Below are 23,305 nucleotides of genomic sequence, written 5' to 3'. Positions count from 1 at the left end.
GGTGAATTGGGAAAACAAGGCTACTCAGAAAGAGGGGTGGAGAAGGGGCGCGAGAGGGGACCTTTCTTTCGTCTGATGAGACCTCCGGTCTCGATGCTTGCCGGGGGCACCCCCTCCCCTCAATCGCCACCCGTTCCCTCCTGTCCTACACAGGGGAGGAGGAAGGCACTGTACACAGAGCAAGGCCACTCATCCCTGGAACGTGGGCGGAGAACACAGAAGTATTCCTAAGAGATTCTAAAAGAGAAACTGAGGGGCGGCAACGTGAGAGAGGCGGAGGAGAGGGGAAAAGGAAACTGCGGAGCGGGGGACCCGGGAGACGGTGGCAAGGAACTCAGTAGTAGCCTGAATGGGCTGGCGCCCCGGGAAAGAAGGGCTACCTGTTGCACTGAACTGGCCTGGCGGAGGGCGAAAAACCCCAGGGAGCAGACCGTTGTCTCCGGGGCCAGTGAGGTCTCAGCCCCAGTGCCTGCGGGGCCCCACCCTGAGAAGCCTTGGCTACAGATACAGTGATGAGAGACACCGACAGAAAGAAGGGGGGAGGCGGCCGACTGGAACCCGTCTGGCCCGCTCCCGCAGTTAGTCACTCACATCTGATACTCGTCTATCGCCTCCACCAGCTGGCCCCAAGAGTCGAAGTCGGCGCCTCTCCTAAAACTGGCGCCCCAGCGCTGCAGCAGACTTCGGGTCACCTCCGACATGGCCGGTCCCCACCCGTCCCCTCCCGCCCCTACCCCCAGGAAAGGCTGGGCTCTAGGGCGCCATCCTCCCCGGGCCTGGCCCCGACATTAACAGGGCCAGGAGGAACCGCTACGGCCACCGCCGCCACCCGCCAAGGAGCCGCCCAAGCCCATTTGCCGCCACAGCCAAACTTTGCGGCTCTGAAGCGGCCGCCCCGCCGAAGCTCCGCCCCCGAGGCCCCGCCCCGGGTTAGGTTGAGGCCGCCCCGCTCCCCCAATTGGCTGCCATTGCTACTAAGGAATTCTTCCTCGGCTTAGGAGGCTCGGCCAGCCATGCTCTTTGTCTCTAGAGGAGACCGCAGCTCACGAGGAAAGACTGTGGAGGAATATCTTTAAAAGGGCTGAGGAACGAAGTGTTTTAAGGGTGCTGCGACAACGCGGCAGCCTCCACTACCGAGGCGGCGGATCGCGCCGAGCCTCGGTAGTTGTCATGGCCGCCATGGGCACGTGACCGCGGCTCGCGCAGGCTTCGTTCCGTCGCTCTGGTTCGGTAGTCCCGGCTTGCCGACTCCCTCCCTTTCTCGTTTGAGGAGTCGGACATTGCCTTTCTTCCCTCAGGAGGACTGCTGTACAGACTCCGAGGAATCTGGTAAGTATGTTATGAGGCTGAACCTGTCGTCTCCCCACAGTGCCGAGCAATAGGGTCAAGCCTTTTTACACCGGTTCCATAGACTCCCGGATAAGTGGTCTACAAAAGTTTCCTCCTAGTGCCTCCAAATGAAAGAAAATCTACGTTAGCCCCACGAATCAATGGTAGTAACAAGCTAGGTTCGCTGAATCCCCTTGCCCGCGTCTCCACTAGCAGTCGGGGTGTCTCATAAGCTATACGTAGGGGTTTGTTTAGGCACCTCTGTCCGCCTCTCCCAGTTGGATAGTATCGGCTTTCCACAAAAATGTCTGTTTAGGAGGGGCTCGCTAGGATATGCGCCTGCGCAAGGTCACGGCGTTCAACTGGTCTGGGCACCGGAGGAAGAGGCTGGGTGGTAAACAGGAAGTGGACCTTCAGAGCTCTGGTGGCGGTAGGTGACTCGGGGACCCAGGGTCTCCAGAGTGGGGGACCGTTGTCGGTAATCAGACTTCTCTTGTGGCAGCCGGTTTAGGCGGCAGGCTCGATCCGACTGTTGCGCTGCGTGGCTTTAAAGACACCCTTCCTTGCATCTGCAGGTGGGTGTGTCGTGTTTCTACCCCACCCTTCGAATTCTTGAAAACCGGAGTGCGAGTCTCTCCCCGGACAGATCGGCCAGGGGCAAAGGACACAGTATTTACCCTCTTCGTTCCTAAAGTAAAAGTGTACGGAACTTAAAACATTTTCAGCCACTAAGTGGGAGGGCGAGCTAAAATAGTATTTGTGGAAAATTTAAATTCACAATTAGAGTATTGTGTGCCACAGTTTCTAGGAGGCTTGGTTTATATGTACAGAGATGCTGTATTAATTTACATACGTTATAAAGGAGGTTTAAGTGGATGATGTTTAGAAGGTTATATATTTTTGAAGCCCTTGTTAATTGGATTGAGTCATAAGTGAACTTACTCAATTTTTCACTGGGTACACAATGCACTTTCTCTTCCTTAAATATCTGGTGCTCTCCGAAGGCGGTTTTGACATGAATAACTAAATATAGTAAGGGAGATGCATAAAGTAGGTATTTTTTACACTGAGCAGCCCACGCTTTTTTCCCAATAGGAAAAGTTAATGGACAACATTGTATAATGCTTTCAAATTAACTAAATCTTATCGAATTTCTACTTCTGGAATCTAACTGCCATAGTTAAGTCTTCAGCTTTGCCTTCCTGTATTATCTTCACTATTCACACAAAAACTTTTAAGCAAGTGGAACACACTTTTTTTTTTTTTTTACCGGAAAGGTGTGAAACTTAATTTTTTTTAAGTTGGAATTTCATTTGGGTAGTTTTTTTAAAATGTCTTGGTTTTTAAGAATCGATATATTTTTTAAATTTATTGATGTATAGTTGATTTACAATGTTCCGTTAATTTCTTCTGTACAGCAAAGTGACTCAGTTATACAAACACATATTCTTTTTCGTTATAGTTTATCACAGGATATTGAACATAGTTTCCTGTGCTATACAATAGAATCTTGGTGTTTATCCATCCTGTATACTAGTTTAGGCTTCCCTGGTGTCTCAGTGGTAAAGAATCCTCCTGCCAGTGCAGGAGACGCAGAAGACGTGGTTTTGATCCATGGGTCCAGAAGATCCTCTCAGAGGAAATGGCACCCCACTCCAGTGTTCTTGCCTGCAAAATCCCATGGACAGAGGAGCCTGGTGGGCTACAGTCCATAGGGTCACAAAGTTGGACACAGCTGAGCAACTGAGCACACACACATGCGTGCATTGATTCTTGTTAGCTATTCTGTCAAAAGTATATTTATTATAGAACATATGCTATAAATAGTTGGCCTCAGCAGTATCACATGGGAAATATAGTTAATTTAAGACTTCTTTCAAGTATCGTTGGCGGTCTTAATAGGGGTCACCATTTGAACTTGTTTTGGAATTACATTTTCCTGGTCCTATGCCTGTTACATTTTCAGCTGTCCAACCAAAGGCCAGTGCTCTGCTACTCAAAAGTGTAGACTGGGAACCAGCAGCATCAACTTCTGAGGTCTGCCACAGATTGTTGAATCAGAACCTGCATTTTTAACAAGAACTCTCACCCCTTGGCCCAGGGTGATTTCTATCACAGTAAAGTTTAATCATTACTGCTCCAGCATGTTTAACATCGCAGTTACTGTGAGCATATTTCCAGATACTTTTTTTTTTAATAGGCCTTACCTAAATAAACATAGGCTGCTATAGACAACTGAAACAAGATTGACTGTGGCAGTGAAGTATTTTATATATATATGTCTGTTTTATATATTTTTATATGAAAGTATATATCCTATGGTAATTTAAAATTTTTACTTAAAAACATTTTAGTACTATTTACATTGCTTATTAAATGTTTTAGTTTTAGTTTTTATACATTTCTTTTTTGTCAATAGGAAATATCTGGAGAAAATGACACACTGGTTTCATAGGAACCCATTAAAAGCCACAGCTCCTGTCTCTTTTAACTACTATGGTGTAGTCACTGGCCCTGCTGCTTCAAAAATTTGCAGGTAAGTGTTAGACAGTCTCTACAAATACTGATTGAGCCACTCTTAGATACAGGGTCCTTTTATAGGGCCGTGAACAGTGCAGAAGTATGTAACACACCATCCCTAACCTTAGACTCCTTGTTGTTTAGTCCTGAAGTCCTGTCCTACAACGTATATGACATGTGGAGAGTTAAGTCATAGATTATTTAAGCTGGGTCCTAAGTTTTAGACCAGTAAGTGAGTCCTGAAGAGGCTAAAGCAGTTACAACTAAAGAGTTAAGACGTATGTTACAACAGTACAAGAGACTCCACAAAGTCATATTTGGATATTGTTAATTGACCAGATACTACATTAATTGAGTTCTGAGCTGGGAGAGATTTCCCTTTGACCTGAAATAGCCTTCAGGTTGTTCAGTAGGAGAGAGGACTTGAACTGGGATTTAAATGAATTGTATGCCTTAGATCGGGGTTGCCAGACTGTGTCCTTTAGATTGGCCCACAGCTTGTTTTTATAAATAAAATTTTATTAATTAGAACACAGCTGCCACCCCCCCCCCAATTACAGATTGTCTTTGGGTGCCTTCCCTCTCTACAATAAGGTTGAATATTCCCAAGTGAGACTTTATGGCCCACAAGATCTAGAGTATTTATCTTCAGGCCATTTACAGAAAGAGTTTACTGATCCCTGACTTAGATAGTAAGAAGGGAGAGGAGAAAGTCATTTCTGTTAGGAAAACCTTTGTTCTAGGGAGTGTGAATAGAGCAGTTTCACTGAGAGATAGATACAAGAGATACAGAGAGATATAAGAGATAGATAACAAAAGAGATAGGTATAAGAGAGGTTTTGAAGGAGTTGTCAACTAGCCAGATTGACTGATTTGCTCTGAAAAGCTGAAAAGAATTCAGTCTATGAGATTCAGACCCTAGATGATCAGGACATTGGTGGTACCATTAAAGGAAAATTAAAAGAATCACTGCTTTTGGTGGAAAGAAGTAATCAGAGCAGAAGGTAGGAAAACCGATGTATTGATCTAGATCAGGAAGCTAGATTAGCTAGATTAGCTAGATTAGCAAGCTTTTTCTGTAAAGGGTTAAATACTGTATACATTTGTATATATTTTAGGCTTTGAGAGCTATACACAGTCACAATTGAATTATTCTTCTTTATTTTACAAAAATAAGCTGTGGGGCATATAAAAACAAGTTATAAGTTGTAGTTTGCCAACCCCTAATCTTAGATTCCTAGACTCTTGTTGTTCAGTTGCTAAGTTGTGTCCTACTCTTTGTGACCCCATGGACTCTAGCAGGCCAGGCTCCTTTGTCCTCCACTATCTTGTAGAGTTTGCTCAGATTGATGTCCATTGAGTCGGTAATGCTATCTAACCATCTCATCCTCTACTGCCCTCTTCTCGTTTTGCCCTCAATCTTTCCCAGCATCAAGGTCTTTTCCAGTGAGTCAGCTCTTCCCATCAGGTGGCCCAAATGTTGGAGCTTCAGCTTCAGCATCAGTCCTTCCAATGAATATTCAGGGTTGATTTCCTTTAGGATTAACTGGTTTGATCTCCTTGAGCTCAAGGGACTCTCACAAGTCTCCTCCAGCACCACAGCGCAAAAGCATCAGTTCTTTGGTTCTCAGCCTTCTTTATGGTCCAACTCTCATATCCGTACGTGACTACTGAAAAAACCATAGCTTTGTCTATATGGACCTGCTAGACATTGGTCCCAGCTTAACTGTTTCATCTGTGGCATTGGGCAGGTCTCTTAACGCCTTTGGGTCTAATTACTCATCTATAAAGTTAATAACCTAAATTAGATACTTCTAAGGTACACTTGTCTCAAATTCTGTCATTTTAAGATGAATTTAACTTTACGCAAGTTGGTTTTCAGGTAATGACTGAATGCCTACTTGGAAATAGCTGGCAAAGTATTTGAGCCTTAGAATAGGCCTTAAGGATTCAAATTGTTTTCATAGTCCAGAATGACTCCCTCCAAGCCTTTGGAGGGAGTGTCAGATTCATAAGGTAGCCCATCCCATTTTTGGTCAGCTGCATATAGTTATTGGTATATACTTTCTTGAATCAGCCTCCTAAGAGTTAGTACCAATGCATAAACACTCCATCTGGACCATACAGGATTAAGTTTGTGCTCTCTTCTAAATATTACTGCTATGTTACAGTTCTTCTGAATCTTAAAAGTATTTGAAATGTTAGTATTATTTCACTCAGCAAAGAATTTTGAGTATGTGCTTTATTCCAGGCACTTACTAAGTTCTGGATATACAGTCCCTCCTCTTGCTGCTTACAGTTTAGTCTTTCTTTAGTTATCCACACACAATTGTTTTCAGTCCTTCTCTATGTAATATGATTTCTGGATCCCTCACTAAGCAAGTTGCCTTCTGAAATTAGATAGAGAAGTGAAACAGGTGTAGATCTAGGATTAGATGTAAAGTCGTCCTCGTAGATGAGACCTCAGAAGAATGAAGAGCAGGGAGCCAAAGACTGAACATTGTTGGAGGTGGGAATACAAAGGGGACATAGAAGAAAATAGAGGAGTAACTTGTAGAGATAAGAGAAGAATTTGGAAATTTTAGTGTTATTGGAATCAAGGGAGAAAAGAATTTTGGAAAGAGACAATAAGTGTCTGCCACATTTATTGCTGCAGAGAATCAAAGGAGCCAGGAGATGAGGGAGCATTTTTAAAATAACTAGTGGCCTCATTTTTTTTGCATATTTATGTGTGTTGTATTATAGAATGCAATTTTAAAATATGATTTTGAACTTAAATATATTTTGACATAATGTCAAACTTTGAAATTTTAAGAGGATATTAAAGTTATACACAAAAGTTAAATTTTAATTTTTCAAAAGACTTTTATTGTGAACTGGTCAGATTAATGTACTCTTAATTCCTTCCTCCCATCTTAAATGCTTGTGTTAGTTTGATTATTTTAAATTAAAACTTGGTGTGCATTTTCATGATTTACCCCTTTAATTGGACTGAGCTTATTTTAGTATAATTTCTAAAACAATCATTACTAGAAATTTCACTTATCTCCATTATTAGTCCTAATTAAATTCCTGTGTACTTAGAAAGGTCTTAGAAGAGGGTTGTGTACCTGGGTTTAAGCTTTTACAATTGAAACTTTTTAGCCATATTTACATAGATGCATTGTAATATAGCTTACTTTACTATCTGTTTCTGTCTCATATAAGTGACCTGAGATCATCTAGAGCACGACTGCTTGAATTGTTCACTGATTTGAGCTGTAATCCAGAAATGATGAAAAATGCAGCAGATTCGTATTTTTCACTTTTACAAGGTTAGTTTATTCAAATGAACTAAAGTTTTTAAAAACTCAGCTATGGAGAAATCCAAATTTAAGTAGTCTTCTAGGCTATATCCTTTGGTATGCTTGAGTTTCAGAAATGTGAAAATGTAAAGGTGGTACGTGGTCTTTATAACATTTTGAAAATTAAATGTGTGTATATTTCATATTATGTTCCCTTAGGAGAAGGGGAGTGAGGTTGGAGGTTTCATTCAGGTACCTGAAAAAGTCATCTGAATAATGTTCTAAAGAGAACACTCGGTATTTCTTGTAAAATTTAAAATGTTTTCTTCCTTTTTATAGGTTTCATTAATTCATTGGATGAATCTACCCAAGAAAGCAAGTTACGATACATTCAAAATTTCAAGTGGACTGATACATTACAGGGACAGGTTCCAAGGTGAGCAGCACCAACGGTACTAAATTGAAACCATTTTTGTAACTATTTAGATAGTGGTTTAACTCATAGCTTCGGTATTAAAGAAACAAAATACAAATCTGGTCAGCATTTTCCTTTCTCGGGAAATTAATGAAAAAATGTTGACGTAAACTTCTAATACAGTCTATTAAGTAAAAGCAAAATTTGTTTGTCCTGGACCACATCTGTTTTTGAGATAATCAGTGTTAAATGTTAACTAGAATTGAGAAGCCTTGCTTTTTTTTTTTTTAACACCAAAAATATTTTGTATTGGGGCATAGCCGATTAACAGTGTTAACAGTAGTAACCATGGTAGTGATGGTTGCAGGTGAACAGCAGAGTGATCGGCCATATACACACATGTATCCGTTCTCCCCCAAACCCCCTCTCCAGAGTTCCACGTGCTATATAGTAGGTCTTTGTTGGTTATCCATTTTAACAGCCTTGACTTTTAATAATACACAAAGAATGGTTTGAGAATTTGAAATCCGAATTCCCAAAATTGGCCTTTGCCACCATTCAAGCAGAGCTGAGTTTTGGTTTCTCCATTCCTTTTCTTTTCTGATGGAGAGTTCAGAAGTCTTCGGTCACTCTTCTTTTTTCTTTCTCCCTCGTTCCACCCAAGCTCCATACTTTTTTGACTCACGGTACTGTGTTTATTTTTCTGTAATTTCAGTGTTTCTGCTCTTTTTAAAAACTTCCGCTCAAAACTTTATCAGTCACCTGAGACTAGTTAGATTGTAATAGGAAGCTGATTATAATCGTGCTGAATTTTTAACTGCCTTTTTTAAAAAAAACACCATTGGGTTCTGGGTTTTTTTCCCCCAAAATTTTTTTTTTGTATTGGGGAATTAGCCATTAACAATGTTGTGATAGTTTCAGGTGAACAGCGAAGGGACTCAGCCATACATATACATGTATCCATTCTTCCCCAAACTCACCATTGGGTTCTTTAAATGGTCATATATCTGTGTCTCAATTTGCTTTAGAGTTACCTTTTATAAAATCAGAAAGGAAGAAAATTGGGATTGCTGAACAGCCAGGGCAGGCATTACAGTGGAAGGAGTGTGGAATTTGGATTCATACACATGGAGATGCAACCTCAGAGCTTCTGTTATGTGAATATTTGCTTCCTCAGCTCTATGTTGGGGTTACAGGTATAGGGCTTCTGTGAGCAGCAAAACAGGAAATCTTACATTAAGGGACTAATGTAATGTCAGACATTGAATAGACATTCAGTAAATGTTAGTTTCCTTTGTTCCTTTGGAATATTGTATGTGGAATTCATAAACTGGGTAGGAAGTTAGGGACCGTGAATCCCTTCCAAATTTTAATATTCTGGGATACCAAGGTTTTCTGAGTAAGTTCTCATTTTCTATTTTCTTTATGTACTCCTTTGTACTTCATCTACACTTGAAGGAATATTTATCTTAAAAACTTTTTTCTTTAAAAGAATCAAAGCTCTATCATTCAATTACAAAACTTTGGCAGATTCTAAAGTGTTCCCATTTTTTTAACAACATTTCTCAGCATAGTTTTATGAGACAGTGAGGAATTAATTATATGATAAAGGTTTTAAGTTATAATGTTGACTATTCAGTACATCTGAGATTTTTAAGTTATTTTATCCTTGATTGCTGCTTATTTAATGGAAAGTGTGCTGTGAGTGTATCTGTTCTGAAAAATATCTTTATCAAGTATACATACTCTTAACTACTACCTAGATGTGGTACAGTAGAGTTAGAGTGTTCGGGAGCAAGGCAGATTGAAAGAAGGGGTGGGCAAGAGAGAGCTCTTCATGAGGCTTTTATATAAATTAACAAAACTATCCTATTACTAAAGGTAAAGTTATACATTTGGTATGCCTCCTAGGTAACCATTGCTGGAATTACTAGATGTGGTTACAAGACATAATTCATTGGAAAGCTCTCAGTGCTGAAAAATATAAGCTCTTAAACTATGCATTAAATTTGTTTTGGCATGAGAAACTATTTTAAGGAGTTTGTTCATAACTGTCATATTTTGATGTTATATTAAACAGGATCACTTTTAAGTCATTTTTGAATTATATGTTTTGTAATGAATCTTTTTTTTAATCTAAAAAGTTTCCATGTCTCTGTTCATTTTAAGATGGAGACAACAATTAAATAAAACATGCAAAGCAGAGTCACAATTCTAGTTTCTTCCCTTTGGATAATTTTTCTGTGTCTTTAGTATTATGTGTGTATATAAGGGTATTACTTCTGGTTATATAAGGGTATTCTGGTTTTTTACTTAATCATTTGAGACAAATGCAGTAATACATGAAGAATTTTCAGGATCTTAACAGTAGTGAATAAAAATATTATCTTTTTTGTTTCATAAGCTTTTTACCATCTTTCTGTTGTATTTAGTGATAGAATCTGAAGGAAACAAGATTAAAAAATACTTATCTTTAAGACCTTTTTTTTTTAATAATACACTGATTGACTTAGCATTCAGAATCTTCTGCAGGTTCACATCTTGGCTTTTCGTTCTCTTGTTCCTCGACTTCTCTTTATAAATTGGCAACTTCAATCAAGCTAGTTAGGTCACTGCCATCAGAAAAATCTTTATCCTTTCTTGTGCTATAACAGTGTCATTCCTTCATCTGGAATGTCTTTCTGCTTCCCTTCTAGCCATCTTTCAAGGCACAGTTCAGATTCTGTTTATACCAGTAAGCCTTCAGTCATTCTAGCCTATGATCTTTCCTCTGAAATCTGTTTTCTTAAAATATGGTAGTTGCTCCAGAAGCAACAGGATACTTGTTAAAAATGCAGATTCTGCACACTTCTAGACTTTTTTTGTGAGATAAGTTCCAGAAATCTGTGTTTTTAAAGCTATTCAGTATACAGTAACCTTTGGGAACTATTGTTCTCATGTTTACTGTTACGGAGTACATACTGGACCTTCATGTTTAGTCATTTCTTGAATTTTTATTTTTAATAGAGGATAATTGCTTTACAGTGTTGTCTTGCTTTCTGCTGTACAACACTGTGAACCCCCCATAAATATACATATACCCCTTCCCTCTTGAGCTTCTCTCTCACCACCACCCCCATAGTCATTTGTTGCTAATTATATGTGCGCTTGTGTCTTATCTCCCCACCGATATTAAATACAAGGACTCTCTTCATTTTTTCAGTGGGTATTTAGCTCTATAATTTTGGGTAAGATTTATTGCAGGATTCATATAGAGATGTCTCAATCATGGATAGTACTTAATGATCATGTTTATAATTCTAGTGCCCAGCAGGATGCTGTTTTTGAATTAATTTCCATGGGATTTAATGTTGCTTTATGGTATACCAAATATGCTTCAAGACTGGCTGGAAAAGAAAAGTAAGTTAAAAGGAGAGGGTTATATGCATATGTACTATTTTTCAAATATTTCAGGCCTACTGATTAAAGTACCACTTCTGATAAATGTAAGGTTGCCTCATAGTGTTGGTATTTTTAAGTACCAGAATCACAGAGCCTGCTGTTAAAAGCAAAAAGAGTTTTAATAATCTTGTCATGGGGATGGTCTTTCTAACTAAAACCTCAAACTATGAAAAGAAAATGTTGACTATTTGACTGCATAAAAGTACCGTAAACAAAGTTTAAAAACAAATGACAGATTGGGCCTAAGAAATTGTAGTGCATCTGACAAATTGTTTTTATAATCTGTGCTGTTACAAATCAACAGGGAAAAGACCAACAAATCAATTGAAAATAAGCAAAGGACATAAATAGGCAATTCACCAAAAAAGACAAAGGCTTATAAGTATGTGAAAGATGTTTTGAAGGATTAAGGGATTTTGAAATAAAATGAGATAGAGTTTTTACGTAGTACAGGTGAATGTCAGCAATAGGAAACTGGCAACTACCAACTGTGGTACAGCTGAACGTGGGAATAATAATCCGCAGCCATTTAAAAATGGGGTTGAATGTATGTGCTGATGTAAAATAGTGTCTGAAGTAATTTAGGTGATTAAAACAAGAGTAGAGTGAATACTGTGTATTATGTGTTTTTCAAGTATGTGCATGCTTTACATGTATATTGATTTATGCTTGTTTATGTATGAAAAGTATCTGGAAGGAAAAGCAAGAAGCCTTTGTCCAGACCCCTGGACAGGAGCTCTTTTTCATTTGTCATCTCTTCTTTTTGGATTTTTTTCATGTGCATTTGTTAGTTTTCTAAGTGTTAAGTCAAATTTTTTACAAGGAAGAAAACATAGTGAAAAACACAAATGATTGACTTTTGCAGTTTTATGAGAATATATTAGTTGTTGGTTTTAATACCAGAAGCAGGATTCATCCTGTAGCTAACGTCACCTCTCTCTCTCCTTCAGCATAACAGAGGATGAAGCAAAAGAAGTCCATCGAAGCTTAAAAATTGCAGCTGGGATTTTTAAACATTTAAAGGTAATAATAGAATATGTTAATACTTTAATTGTTGAAATAATTTTTATTGCCTTCTTGGGGTGAAGGAATTATTTAATCACATAAAAAGAACTAGTGTGTGTTCTGTTTTCCTTATATTAAGTACCTTGTTGACGAGTGCAGCCAATTAACAGAATATCGTCTCCACTTCAGAGAATCATCCATGACTTTTATAATTAGATGATGCAGGTGGTACTTCACTGCTTGTTTTTCTGTCTCTTCTGAAAAGATAGGAGAAAGCAAAACACAAAATCTGATAGTTCTCAGCATTTCTCCTTGCTGTCTGCACACTTGGCAGGAGTATTCATGATTCTGCAAAATGGAATTTTCTGAGTATATTCTCTGTATTAGAGTGAAAATGCTAGCAGGTCAGTCAGTACACACTAATTATATTTAATTTCCTGGAGATGTGATGGGAATAAGGGAAAAGACTAAAATGTTTTCCAACCAGAATTACCCCCACTTCATTCTAATTAAACCAATATTTACTGAAGCCTCCTGGAAGCCAGTGTTGCACTTTCTCATGAGGAGATAGTTTTATGGTGATGGAAAGAGCTGTGATCCTGAGTCTGCTACAGAATTGAGCTTCTTTGTATCTCCTAGTAGTAATGTGAATGAACAGTTCTGGCTCTCATGCAAAAGGGAACTAGGTTACCATGTCAGTGAAACATTTTCTAAATTGAGAATATGACTTGCATATCTAAGCAATGTATCATGACCCAGATTTTGCTCTTGAGTTTCTTATCTTGACAAAAATTTATTAAAAAACTTTAAAAGATTTAGTGTACGGCAACTTTTATTCTCTGTAAGCTTCATATTGCTCCTACATACACAATTTTTATTTGTATCCTAAATTTCTGATAAATCCCCAAATCAGGTGTCTCATAACTTCCATTTTCTTTATCTCTAACAACTGAGTTAAAATTTGGCTTCTTTGTTGATTTTTGTTTTTTTTTTTCTTTCTCAGGAAAGTCACATCCCAAAGCTCATTACACCTGCAGAAAAGGGGCGGGATTTAGAGGCACGACTCATAGAAGCTTACATCATCCAGTGTCAGGCTGAAGCTCAAGAAGGTATCCTAAATATTGTAAGATTGTTGTTGTTGTTGTTGAAGAATTAGCATTTCACTCTTCTTTTTTAAAAATCAGTTAGCTGGAATTAAGTTTCAGAATTTGGGAAATTTATAGTGAGGAATGACTTTTAGCATTTGCCTCCATTTTTCGTTAGCAGGAAAGGACTTACAGTTTAATGACTTAAGAGGATTCTGATTTCATGCGTTTCTGGTAGCATAAAATTAAGTCTGTAACTCATCTTTGCCTCACCAACTTTTTTTTCTCTTCCACTGTTTGGCTTACCTTGAAATCTTCACTTTTGAATGGCGGGAAATAAAGAGTTATATGAAAATAATGAGACTTCATGGGCTTTTGTTGTTCTTTATTTCAAACTGTAGTGCCGTGAAAGTATTTGTTTTCTCTTACATCATGCAATTTTGTAGTAGTGGTTTTCTGTGAATAGTAAGTAGCTAGTGATTATGTCAGAGAAGGCAGTGGCACCCCACTCTAGTACTCTTGCCTGGAAAATCCCATGGACAGAGGAGCCTGGTAGGCTGCAGTCCATGGGGTCACTAAGAGGCAGACACGACTGAGCAACTTCACTTTCACTTTTCACTTTCATGCATTGGAGAAGGAAATGGCAACTCACTCCAGTGTTCTTGCCTGGAGAATCCCAGGGACGGGGGAGCCTGGTGGGTTGCCGTCTGTGGGGTCGCACAGAGTCAGACACGACTGAAGCGACTTAGCAGCAGCAGTGATTATGTAAGGAAATGATACCAGCACCAACAAACTCAGTGTTTGGTTTGTTTACATTTGTATTTTCTGCAGCTTACTTTTCATGTTAAAACTTTTAACAAAAAACTTCAGTGGATTAAAATCCCGATAGATGGGAGACTATCTTTTCCTTTTATAATTGAACTTAAAGTGAATGCAAGGGAACTTAATCATATAATACACTTCATTGTATTTTTGTTATAGTAACAATTGCTCGAGCAATTGAGCTGAAACATGCTCCTGGACTAATTGCTGCTCTGGCATATGAAACAGCCAATTTCTATCAGAAAGCTGGTAAGTTTACAGTTCTGTTTTTTAGTCTTTAGGTTTTCACAGTAAGCTGTTGGCTTAGTAGGCAACAAGCAAAACCAAAGGATTTTCAGATTGTTTCATCATTTGCAAAGCTGGAATAATATCTACATTATTTTATTACCCTTATTTAAAAGAAAATAAAAGAATTACAAATGTTCACAGTTGATAGCCTCCATAATTTCTAGTGAAAAGGACAGTGCTGTCCTTTTTAACCAGTTATGTCTAATAGTTAAACTATTGTTTTTCTTTTGAAGTGTTTTTGATCTTTATAACAACTTTATATTACTGTCCTTATTTAGGTAAGAAACTGAAATCCAGAGAATTAGCATAACTAATTTGTAATTTAACAGCTTGCAGGTGTGAGGCTGGGACTAGTGCTCAGGTCTTCTCCTCAATCTGGTTTTCTTTTCAGTCACTTATTTAGGAAACATGCATATGTTTCTGTTTATGGGATGGTTACCCTTTTAGTTGCTGAGTGTACCGATTCGCAGCCTAGGGAAGAAGAAAAACATGTAACCACATTATTATAACATGAAAAAGGTGTTGTCACAGGGGTGAAATAAAAACCTAAAGGATCTGGGTATGCTAGAGAAAGCTTTCTAAAGGAAGTTGGTGGTTTAGTCTCATTTTGAAATAGAAATAGAAATTCTAGGTTTGCTTGGATGCTTTAGCTTATGGAAAGAGTAGAAAATTCTGTAGTACATACAGAGATAAGAAAGAACTTAGTGCATTGTGGAACCTTTAGACAGATGCTCTTAGCTGAAACAGAATGAGTGGTAGGAGCAAAGGGTAAGAAAGTATGCATGTGTGAGATTACAAATTGATTCGTAAGCCTATGTAAGAAGTTTGGCCTTTGTTCAGTAGCTGTTTGGGACTCCTTAAAAGATAAAACTGATAAACTCCTTAAAAGAAGTAGAAGTGATTTGATTGGGTTTGAATTTAAGAGCCGTATTATTGCAAGCTGAAAAATGGGCCTGCTAGTGAAGTAGTAGTAAGGCTGACCGTAATCACTTCTTCCTAAGTACTATGGAAGAAATAATGAAAGCTTGACAAAGACAGCAAAGTAGGCCATGGAGAGGAAGAAATAGATTTGAGAGGTGTTGGGAAGGAGATATGATCATGCGTATTTTATACAAGATGCAGCAGTGGGGTGGTGAATAAGGGTTAGGAGAGTATCCTTGTTTCTGACTTGGATGTCTAGAGTACTCTTTGCATTGTTATTTACATAAAATATTTAAAAGAGATACTCTAAGAGTATTTGTATTTCTCTCGAAGTTCTCAGTCATTTCTATTTTATCATTATCTCCAACTTAAATTACATGAATCATCAAATCAAAGAGGTGCCCTGGTATTTAACCTGTCTTATTGTGTAGTTAAAATATAGTTATGGGAAAATGAATCACTGTAAATAAAGTTTTTAAAATGTAAATGCTTGAGTTTTAGGTGTGAATGGCATTCTGCTTTTAGCATCTGAACACATGAACTAAAAGTCTTCTAGTGAATCAGGGTGAAATTATATTTTGCTTTTTAAAATGTAACTTTAGATCATGCTTTATCCAGTTTGGAGCCTGCATACTCTGCTAAATGGAGAAAATATCTTCACTTGAAAATGTGTTTCTACACAGCTTATGTAAGTATTTTTCACCCAAAACAATGTGAGTTACTGTCTCTTCAGCCCCTTGAGTGCCAATTCTGTCATTTCTCCAGGCTCTTCGTTAGCATTTTACAAATAATGGACAGCTCTCAGTAAATGTTCCCTGATAGTCAGTGCAGCCATTGTGGAGTAAAGTGGGTGGAAGGAGATGATGTAGAGCTGGGTTATAGCAATGGAATTGCTATTTGATTCAAACCCACTTAAGCTGCAACCTTCTGCAAACTTCATAAGAATTCTCTATAATTTTGTCCTGTTCATTGGGAAAGATATTTACTAATTCTAATCTTAAGACTTAACCATGCAGTATATCAACCTGGGTTGGTGAAGAATTATTAATAAAATTTATTATAGCTTATAATCTGCTTTTAGACACACTGTGTAACACCCTGTGCAATCCCAGATTTGATGTAGATATTTGAAGAGTAAATAGCCTACTCTAGGCTGGCAACTTTTTCTTAAAACCTGGTTAGTCCTTAATCTCAAAGTCCTCCTTCCCTCTACCCTCTGCATTAGCTTAGTAATTTCCCTCCTTTATTCACTCTGCCCTGTTTGTTTGTTTTTTTATACCAACAGAGATGGGGGTTAGCTTATTCAAGGAAAGAAGTGTAAGGGATTGCACTGATTCTTCCAACAATGCACAAAAGCATTTCTTTATCTGACGCATATAGAAAACAGTGACAGTGGAAAGCATCTTTTGAGAAGAGAATGAATAAAAATATGTGTGTGTGTGTTTTTTTTAATCAGGCTTATTGTTATCATGGTCAGACTTTGTTGGCTAGTGATAAATGTGGTGAAGCAATCAGATCACTCCAAGAAGCAGAAAAATGTAAGTATCCCACCAGAATATTAACTCCCCTTTTAAAAACTAATGTTTTATCAGAAAGAGGAATAGGCAGTTAAAAGAGATTTTGGCTGAGATCATGAAAGGGAATGAGATTAAGAGAAGTATTGAAGAAAGAAGTGCTTCAAAAACCTCAAACTTCTAGAACATACCTACCTACCGCTTAACATTATTGTTGGTACTACTCTTACACTAGGTAAAGAGCATCTCTGATGAATAGCGTTTTTAGCATAAACAATAATTGATTATAAGCAAATAACTTTATATCCTTTCACATTCAGTTTATGCAAAGGCAGAAGCATTATGCAAAGAATATGGAGAAACCAAAGGACCTGGACCAACAGTCAAACCTTCGGGACACTTGTTCTTTAGGAAACTTGGAAATCTTGTGAAGAACACTCTAGAAAAATGTCAGCGAGAAAATGGATTTATGTGAGTACAACTCAATATATGATTTTAGTAATATTGATAATGGTATAGTGTATATAGTCAGCCCTCTGTAGTCTATGGGTTTCACATCTGTGAGTCCACCAACCACTGATAGGAAATATTCAGGGGAAAACAATTCTAGAGAGTCCTCAAAAGCAAAACTGCAATTTGCTGCAGGCCAGTCACTATTTACATAGTGTTTACCTGAGTTCGATCCCTGGGTTGGGAAGATCCCCTGGAGAAAAGAAAGGGTACCCACTCCAGTATTCTGGCCTAGAGAATTCCATATAGTCCATGGGGTCGCAAAGAGTCGGACATGACTGACTTTCACTTTACGTTGTGGGCTGCCATCTGTGGGGTCGCACAGAGTCGGACAAGACTGAAGTGACTTAGCAGCAGCAGCCGTATTTGCATATAACCTACACATCCTCCTGTAAACTTCAAATCATCTCTAGGTTAGAGATGCAAATCCTACTTCATTGCATATAAGGAACCTGAGCATCTGTGGATTTCAGTGATGAGGATCCTGGAACCAATCCACCAAAGATACCAAGGGACAACTATATTTATAATGTTTAAATAGTAATATTGTTTTAATAATACCACAGTTTGTTACCTCTATTCCTATATGTTTCATATCAAGTTGCATTTAAGTTGAGCATTAATTTTCCATTTAAATTGTTGATAGGATTCACTTATGTTGGACCTAACTTTATTCTACTTCTGATAATGACCCGTAAAAGCAGATTGTAAAACACACATGAATTATTAACTTCAGCCCACTTCTTCTGTCCTAACTTTCTCTTACCTTTGTTTCTCTGCCATCCCTTCTCCATCTGTTACGCACATATAATACATATCTTCTGTTGACATATTCATCTCCTTCTAGTTTTGGTCATGTATAAAGAAGGGAAATCAGTTTTCTATCAGTCCTGTCTAGTTCTGTCAAGCAGTTTTCCATTATTAAATCAGTGCTGTTCAAGCTGTAGATGAGCACCTGTGTAAGCTGGTAGAATTAATTTTGTCCCTGCTTTTGTCTCTTGCATTCTTCCTGTTTATATTCTAGTTCTGGTCATGCTGTGCTCTTTCACTTCTTTGAACATGCCCAGTTTAACTTTTCATCACCCCAGAAGGCATCCCTGACCCCCCAAAAAAAGACCCCCCTCTTTTGTGTTTTCACAGCACTCTACATCCCTCATAGCTTCAGTTACATTGCTCTGTAGATGACAGGGTTTCTTGACTTTGTCACCTACTCATCTGTAAGCTATGTGAGACAAGAAATTATTTTCTATGTTAATCTATGTTAAATTGTAATTTTCTTGCATAGGCTCTTGGACACAGGTAGACACTCAAATAGTTAAAAAATGAATGAATGAATTGCTGTTTATATTTTTTTTGCAGTTACTTTCAAAAAGTTCCAACAGAAGCCCCACAACTGGAACTCAAAGCAAATTATGGTCTCGTAGAACCTGTACCTTTCGAATTTCCTCCTCCAAGTGCGCACTGGACACCAGAAACATTGGCTGCTTTTGATCTCACCAAAAGACCCAAGGATGACAGTGTAAGAGATGGATTGTTTCCGTTCATTCACAGCATTTTAAGAGAATTCAGACTTCACAGTCTGATGTTCTCTAAATAGATAGGTTTGTCTAAATGTTACGTTAGCTAATCACAGCGCTTTGTGTAAAATCTATTGTAGAACTCTCTCACAGATAAACCTCTAGGCCTCAGTTGTCTTCTGATTTCTTACATAGTTGACTGATATGTTTTCAACACATTACCTCGCCATTTTACAGTTGGTCAGAGCCTCTCTTAGGAGTGTGGGAAGACAGGTGTTAAAAGGATGCCTCATCCAGTGTTCATCGTGCTATCGCAGTGTGGTTTTGATTTAGCATAGCGCATGCTATTTGAAGATTTGACCTAATTTCAACATTCTGTGAGATCATCCAGGGGCAAAATAAGATTTCTTTTATTCATTTATATCTTAAGTATATCTTAGTGTGCTAAATAAAATGGTAGATTAAGTGGAAATTTTGAGGTTTGGCTACCAAAAGACAAGAGGTCTGTGAAGAAAAGGGATAGGAATTACTTTACAGACATAGCCCCTTCCTTGAAATTTTTTTTTAAATTTTTTAAAAATTGTATTGCTGTGTTTGACTGCACTGGGTCTTTGTTGGGGTCCACAGGGTTCTCTGGTTGTGGGACACAGGGCCAGTGTTGCAGCCTGTGGGCTTAGTTGCCCTGAGGCCTGTGGAATCTCAGTTCCTTGACCAGGAATTGAACCTATGTCCCCCTGCGTTGGAATGCAGATTCTTAACCACTGAAGCACCAGGGAAGTTCCTGGTTTTGTTTTTTATATATAATTTTCTACCCATACTAAAACCATTATTCCTAAAAATAGCAATTTTTGCATCCTGTTCAGCCTTTTAAAATAGTCCTAAGAGGTAGCCTGTTAATGTCACAAGTAATCTTTGAACTTAAGGGTTCCACATTTATAGATTGATCACTCAATTTCCCCCTCCTCAGGAAGACTAAGAATACCATTAGCTTGATTTTTGCCTACCTATCCAGGTTTTCATCTTCAGTGAAAATGTTGCTTTCCTATTTTGTCTTTAGTTGAATTGGTTGGTATGTAGCTTCTGCCACAGCTTTGGTGGTCTCAGTAATACATTTTAATATATCCCCTTTATATTGTGTGAAATAGAATAGACCTAGTGTTTTGTTTTCCAGATCTTAGTTTATGTACTTACAACTGTATTTTTCTTTCTTCCTAGGCTAAACCCAAACCAGAAGAAGTGGTGAAACCTGTGAAAGAACCAGATATCAAACCTCAAAAGGACACTGGGTGCTACATCTCCTAAAATACATTGATCCAGTGTGCACTTTGAATTTGTCTACCAGTAGATAGGATAAACCATGGAACTTCATGTATCTTGCAATGATTTCTCTAAAGCCTATAGATTAATTTAGTACATTCAGAGGGAATCTTCCTTCAGTTTATTCTTGATTTCTAACACAGTAGAGATGTTTTCTGCTTTGTTTCCAAACTCCTTTTGAATCAGGACAACTTGTGGACAATTTTTATTGCACCTCTAAAGGGCATATTTGGGGATTGGGTTTTTTCTCCGAACATCTGGGTAGTAGTCAGTTTCAGGTTAAACACTATAGGCCAGAATCATGTGGTTTCAGGTGTGTTTTTCTATCTTCACAAAGAAAAATTTATTTTCCTTCCTCTTATTTGATACCAGAAGAATGACAAGAATCGGTTTTTAACAGATAGTTTTTTCCCCTCTCCATTATGTCAGCTGGTAGCACAGGGTTGTTACATTCCGTGTCAGTTATCTTTTCTGGTGGGGAAAAAAATTACTTTCAGTTAAGGATCAAAAAATCTTCATACCAAATCACTTACACATGTTGGATTACTCATTAGGTTTATAGGTATATTAAGACCATCCAAAAACTTAACACCTCTGCTGGTAGCCCTGCACTTCATTTCAGCCTCAATAAACAAACCTACAATATTTTTTAAAGTAGTTTTTGTAATGGATTTTTTTTTACATAGGGGACAGAACTTTGTAACAGCTCTTAGTGTTTCTATGTGAGAAGACAGTGAAATGTTTTTGTAGAAGTCATATATTGCATGATGAAAAGAAGGAACTTGAAACCTAAACAAGATAGGTTGTCCTGAATTATACTTGGTAAATCTCTACTTCTTTGTTGCAGAAGATAGAGTAATGCCTTTGTTACCTGATATCAGTGTAAGTGGTTTTTCTGTAGTTTTCTAATAACACCCATATCAGAATTGTAATGCTTTAGGTCAAAGGCCATAGCAAAAACTTAGTCAACAGATAGGGTATATCTTAAAAACAGCTTGTAATATTTGAAATAGTTTAGTATATACACAATCCTGGGAAATAGTGGATATTTAATACTTTAACAAGAATCACCCCTGTAGATTTATCTTCCTTTGAGTTTCCTAGGGTGTTAGCTAATTTTTCTGTTATAAATGACAGGTTGGTTCAAATAATAGAAACAGTAGTGTATGTTAAGAGCTTACTCCATGCTAGGCACTGTGCTGAGCACTTAAATAGATAAACCTTTGAATCTGCACAGCAATTCTGTGAGAAACAAGTAGAATCTGCACAAAGTATTGAGATAGGAATAAACATTACATTAGGAAGAATAAATGTATTATGCCTATCTGAATCAGGATTGTGTTCAAATAAATGATTATTTAAATCATAGTTTATATTCTTGGGGAAAAAAGCTATATAGAATCAGTGAGGGTGTTTTTCTAACATATGAAAATGCTGATTACTCCTTGCTGTATTACACTTAATATTTGAAGCTGCAGTTTCCAGAATAAGTGAAGTAATAACTGGGCAGACATTTAGTTTTATTTTGTTGTTTATAGAAAAAGAAACTTTAATTTCACTGTATTTTCTGTGCTTTTCTGCCATTTATTGACAAGACTTTAAACTGTACTTGATGCCAGCTTATTACTCTTGGCCTAAGATCTATTTATTTTAGGAACTAGTGCTTATTTAGCCTAGTTACTAAATTTTCACGTTGACATTTTAATGGATTCTACTACTATATATGGAATGAAAACATGTAATAAATGCACAGTGCTTCTGTAAAATGCAGTAAATACTGGTATTAACATTTTATCAATTGGCAACTTCAACATAAGCAGATAGTAAATATTCCGTTGACTCAGCAAACGTGACACTTTTTGACTAAACTATCCCATTTTATATATATGTATATATATATACTGTCCTTTGAAAATGGTGTTGGAAATTTGGGGAAGTTAACAAATGTAACGAAGTTGCATGAACGTGTTAGAGAGATGTAACTATTTGTGTTAACTGTTGCACACTTAGTTTAAACCAGATAATGACAGCTAACATCCTGCTAAAGGTGTTAATACACTGAATTATCTTTTTATTTATGAAAATAAAAGTGATTTTACTTACAATTTCATTGGAATTTTTTGTTTTTCAATAAATGTTTTTCATGTTTATTAAGCTGGTAACAAGGTTCATACAATGTAAAATCATAATTCTTTACAGTTATATTTTAAAATGACAGATGCATTTGTATCTGTTGCTTTATGCTACATGAATTCATTAAAATATTCAATGCTCCTTGACCTTTTCAGTTTTTCTTTGGCTTACTGGTACTTATCTTTTCATTTCAAAACAAGGTTTCAAATCAGCCTGCATATAGTCTTTTTATTTTTTAATATTTATTTATTTATTTGGTTGCAAAAGACTCTGATGCTGCGAGGGATTGGGGGCAGGAGGAGAAGGGGACGACAGAGGATGAGATGGCTGGATGGCATCAATGAGTCAATGGACATGAGTTTGGGTAAACTCTGGGTGTTGGTGATGGACAGGTAGGCCTGGCATGCTGCAATTCATGGGGTCTCAAAGGGTCGCACACGACTGAGCGACTGAACTGAACTGAACTGGGTCTTATTTGAGGCATGCAGGATCCTTGATCTTCACTGTGGCATGAGATATCTTTAGTTGCAGCATGTAAACTCTTAGTTGGAGCCTGTGGAGTCTAGTTCCCTGACCGAGGATCGAAGCCAGGCCCCCTGCATTTGGAGTGTGGAGTCTTAGCTGCCAGACCACCAGGGAAGCCTCCAGCCTGCATGTATCTTATTCACAGTATTAGCCAGCATGCTGCAGTCTTGTGTACTATGGTGAGCTAAGTTAGAGACCTTATCACTATACAATATTCTGCGGAGAAATTTGGGAGCTTTGAGGTGGCATTTTCAGTTCTATATAAATGTACTTAAAATCATATTCAGAAGTATTGCCTTCTAGAGTAATCGTGGTATAGAAAATAAGGCATTTTTTATCTCAATATGTGCATAAAAATAAACGTGTGATTTGGTTTACTTGAATTTTGTATCTAAAGACTGAGTTACTTGCTTAGAATTTACATTTTTGTTTTAAGAAAAACTTTGTAGTAAACTCTAGAGATTAAAATAGTTAATCTGGAGGGAGAGCCTACTGTGAACCATAGAAGAAAAAACTACATCGGGCTGTGCTTATCCAAAAGGCCAGAGCTATCACGCAATTCGACGTATCTGGTGCCTGTGATGCGCTTGAGGTGAGTCTCAGAGAAAATATCGGATCACCCTTTGGCTTGATATTGTCTACAGCATCTCTGGCCATTTGCCTCAAGCTATTCCTCAGC

General features: G+C 37.9%; 2 protein-coding genes across 13 annotated transcripts in view; one reads left to right on the top strand and one right to left on the bottom strand.

Annotated features, from left to right (window-relative positions):
• Positions 1 to 888, bottom strand: part of AIDA (axin interactor, dorsalization associated) — a 47,844-nt gene extending 46,956 nt beyond the window's left edge. For both annotated transcript variants that reach the window (XM_086345250.1, XM_086345251.1), the window contains exon 1: positions 592 to 888. In XM_086345250.1, the coding sequence (XP_086201376.1) occupies positions 592 to 701 (110 nt within the window). In that variant the 5' untranslated portion in view covers positions 702 to 888. The remainder of the gene's footprint in view (positions 1 to 591) is intronic.
• A 64-nt stretch (positions 889 to 952) lies between these two features.
• BROX (BRO1 domain and CAAX motif containing) lies at positions 953 to 22,073 on the top strand. 11 transcript variants are annotated; one of them, XM_086345244.1, is made up of 14 exons: positions 965 to 1,329; positions 1,905 to 2,030; positions 3,749 to 3,865; positions 7,057 to 7,163; positions 7,473 to 7,569; positions 10,852 to 10,947; positions 11,940 to 12,012; positions 12,998 to 13,103; positions 14,061 to 14,150; positions 15,713 to 15,798; positions 16,567 to 16,648; positions 16,945 to 17,095; positions 18,494 to 18,653; positions 19,867 to 22,073. In XM_086345244.1, exons 3-14 carry the CDS (start codon positions 3,765 to 3,767, stop codon positions 19,951 to 19,953), a joined length of 1,236 nt encoding a protein of 411 aa, XP_086201370.1. In that variant the 5' UTR covers positions 965 to 1,329; positions 1,905 to 2,030; positions 3,749 to 3,764; the 3' UTR covers positions 19,954 to 22,073. The 11 variants fall into 11 exon arrangements, 8 of the variants coding, with proteins under 8 accessions (XP_086201372.1, XP_086201370.1, XP_086201367.1 ...); XM_086345245.1 differs by lacking the exon at positions 965 to 1,329 and adding an exon at positions 1,723 to 1,759; XM_086345249.1 differs by lacking the exons at positions 965 to 1,329; positions 1,905 to 2,030 and adding exons at positions 1,723 to 1,759; positions 1,832 to 1,904.
• Positions 22,074 to 23,305: the final 1,232 nt, after the last annotated feature.

The sequence above is a fragment of the Bos grunniens genome, chromosome 16, assembly GCF_055505025.1.
Source record: "Bos grunniens cultivar Pamir isolate PY7600 chromosome 16, Bosgru_T2T1.0, whole genome shotgun sequence".
NCBI classification, from domain to species: domain Eukaryota; kingdom Metazoa; phylum Chordata; class Mammalia; order Artiodactyla; family Bovidae; genus Bos; species Bos grunniens.
The sequence above is the reverse complement of the archived record's forward strand: the minus strand, read 5'-3'. Positions and strand labels throughout refer to the sequence as shown.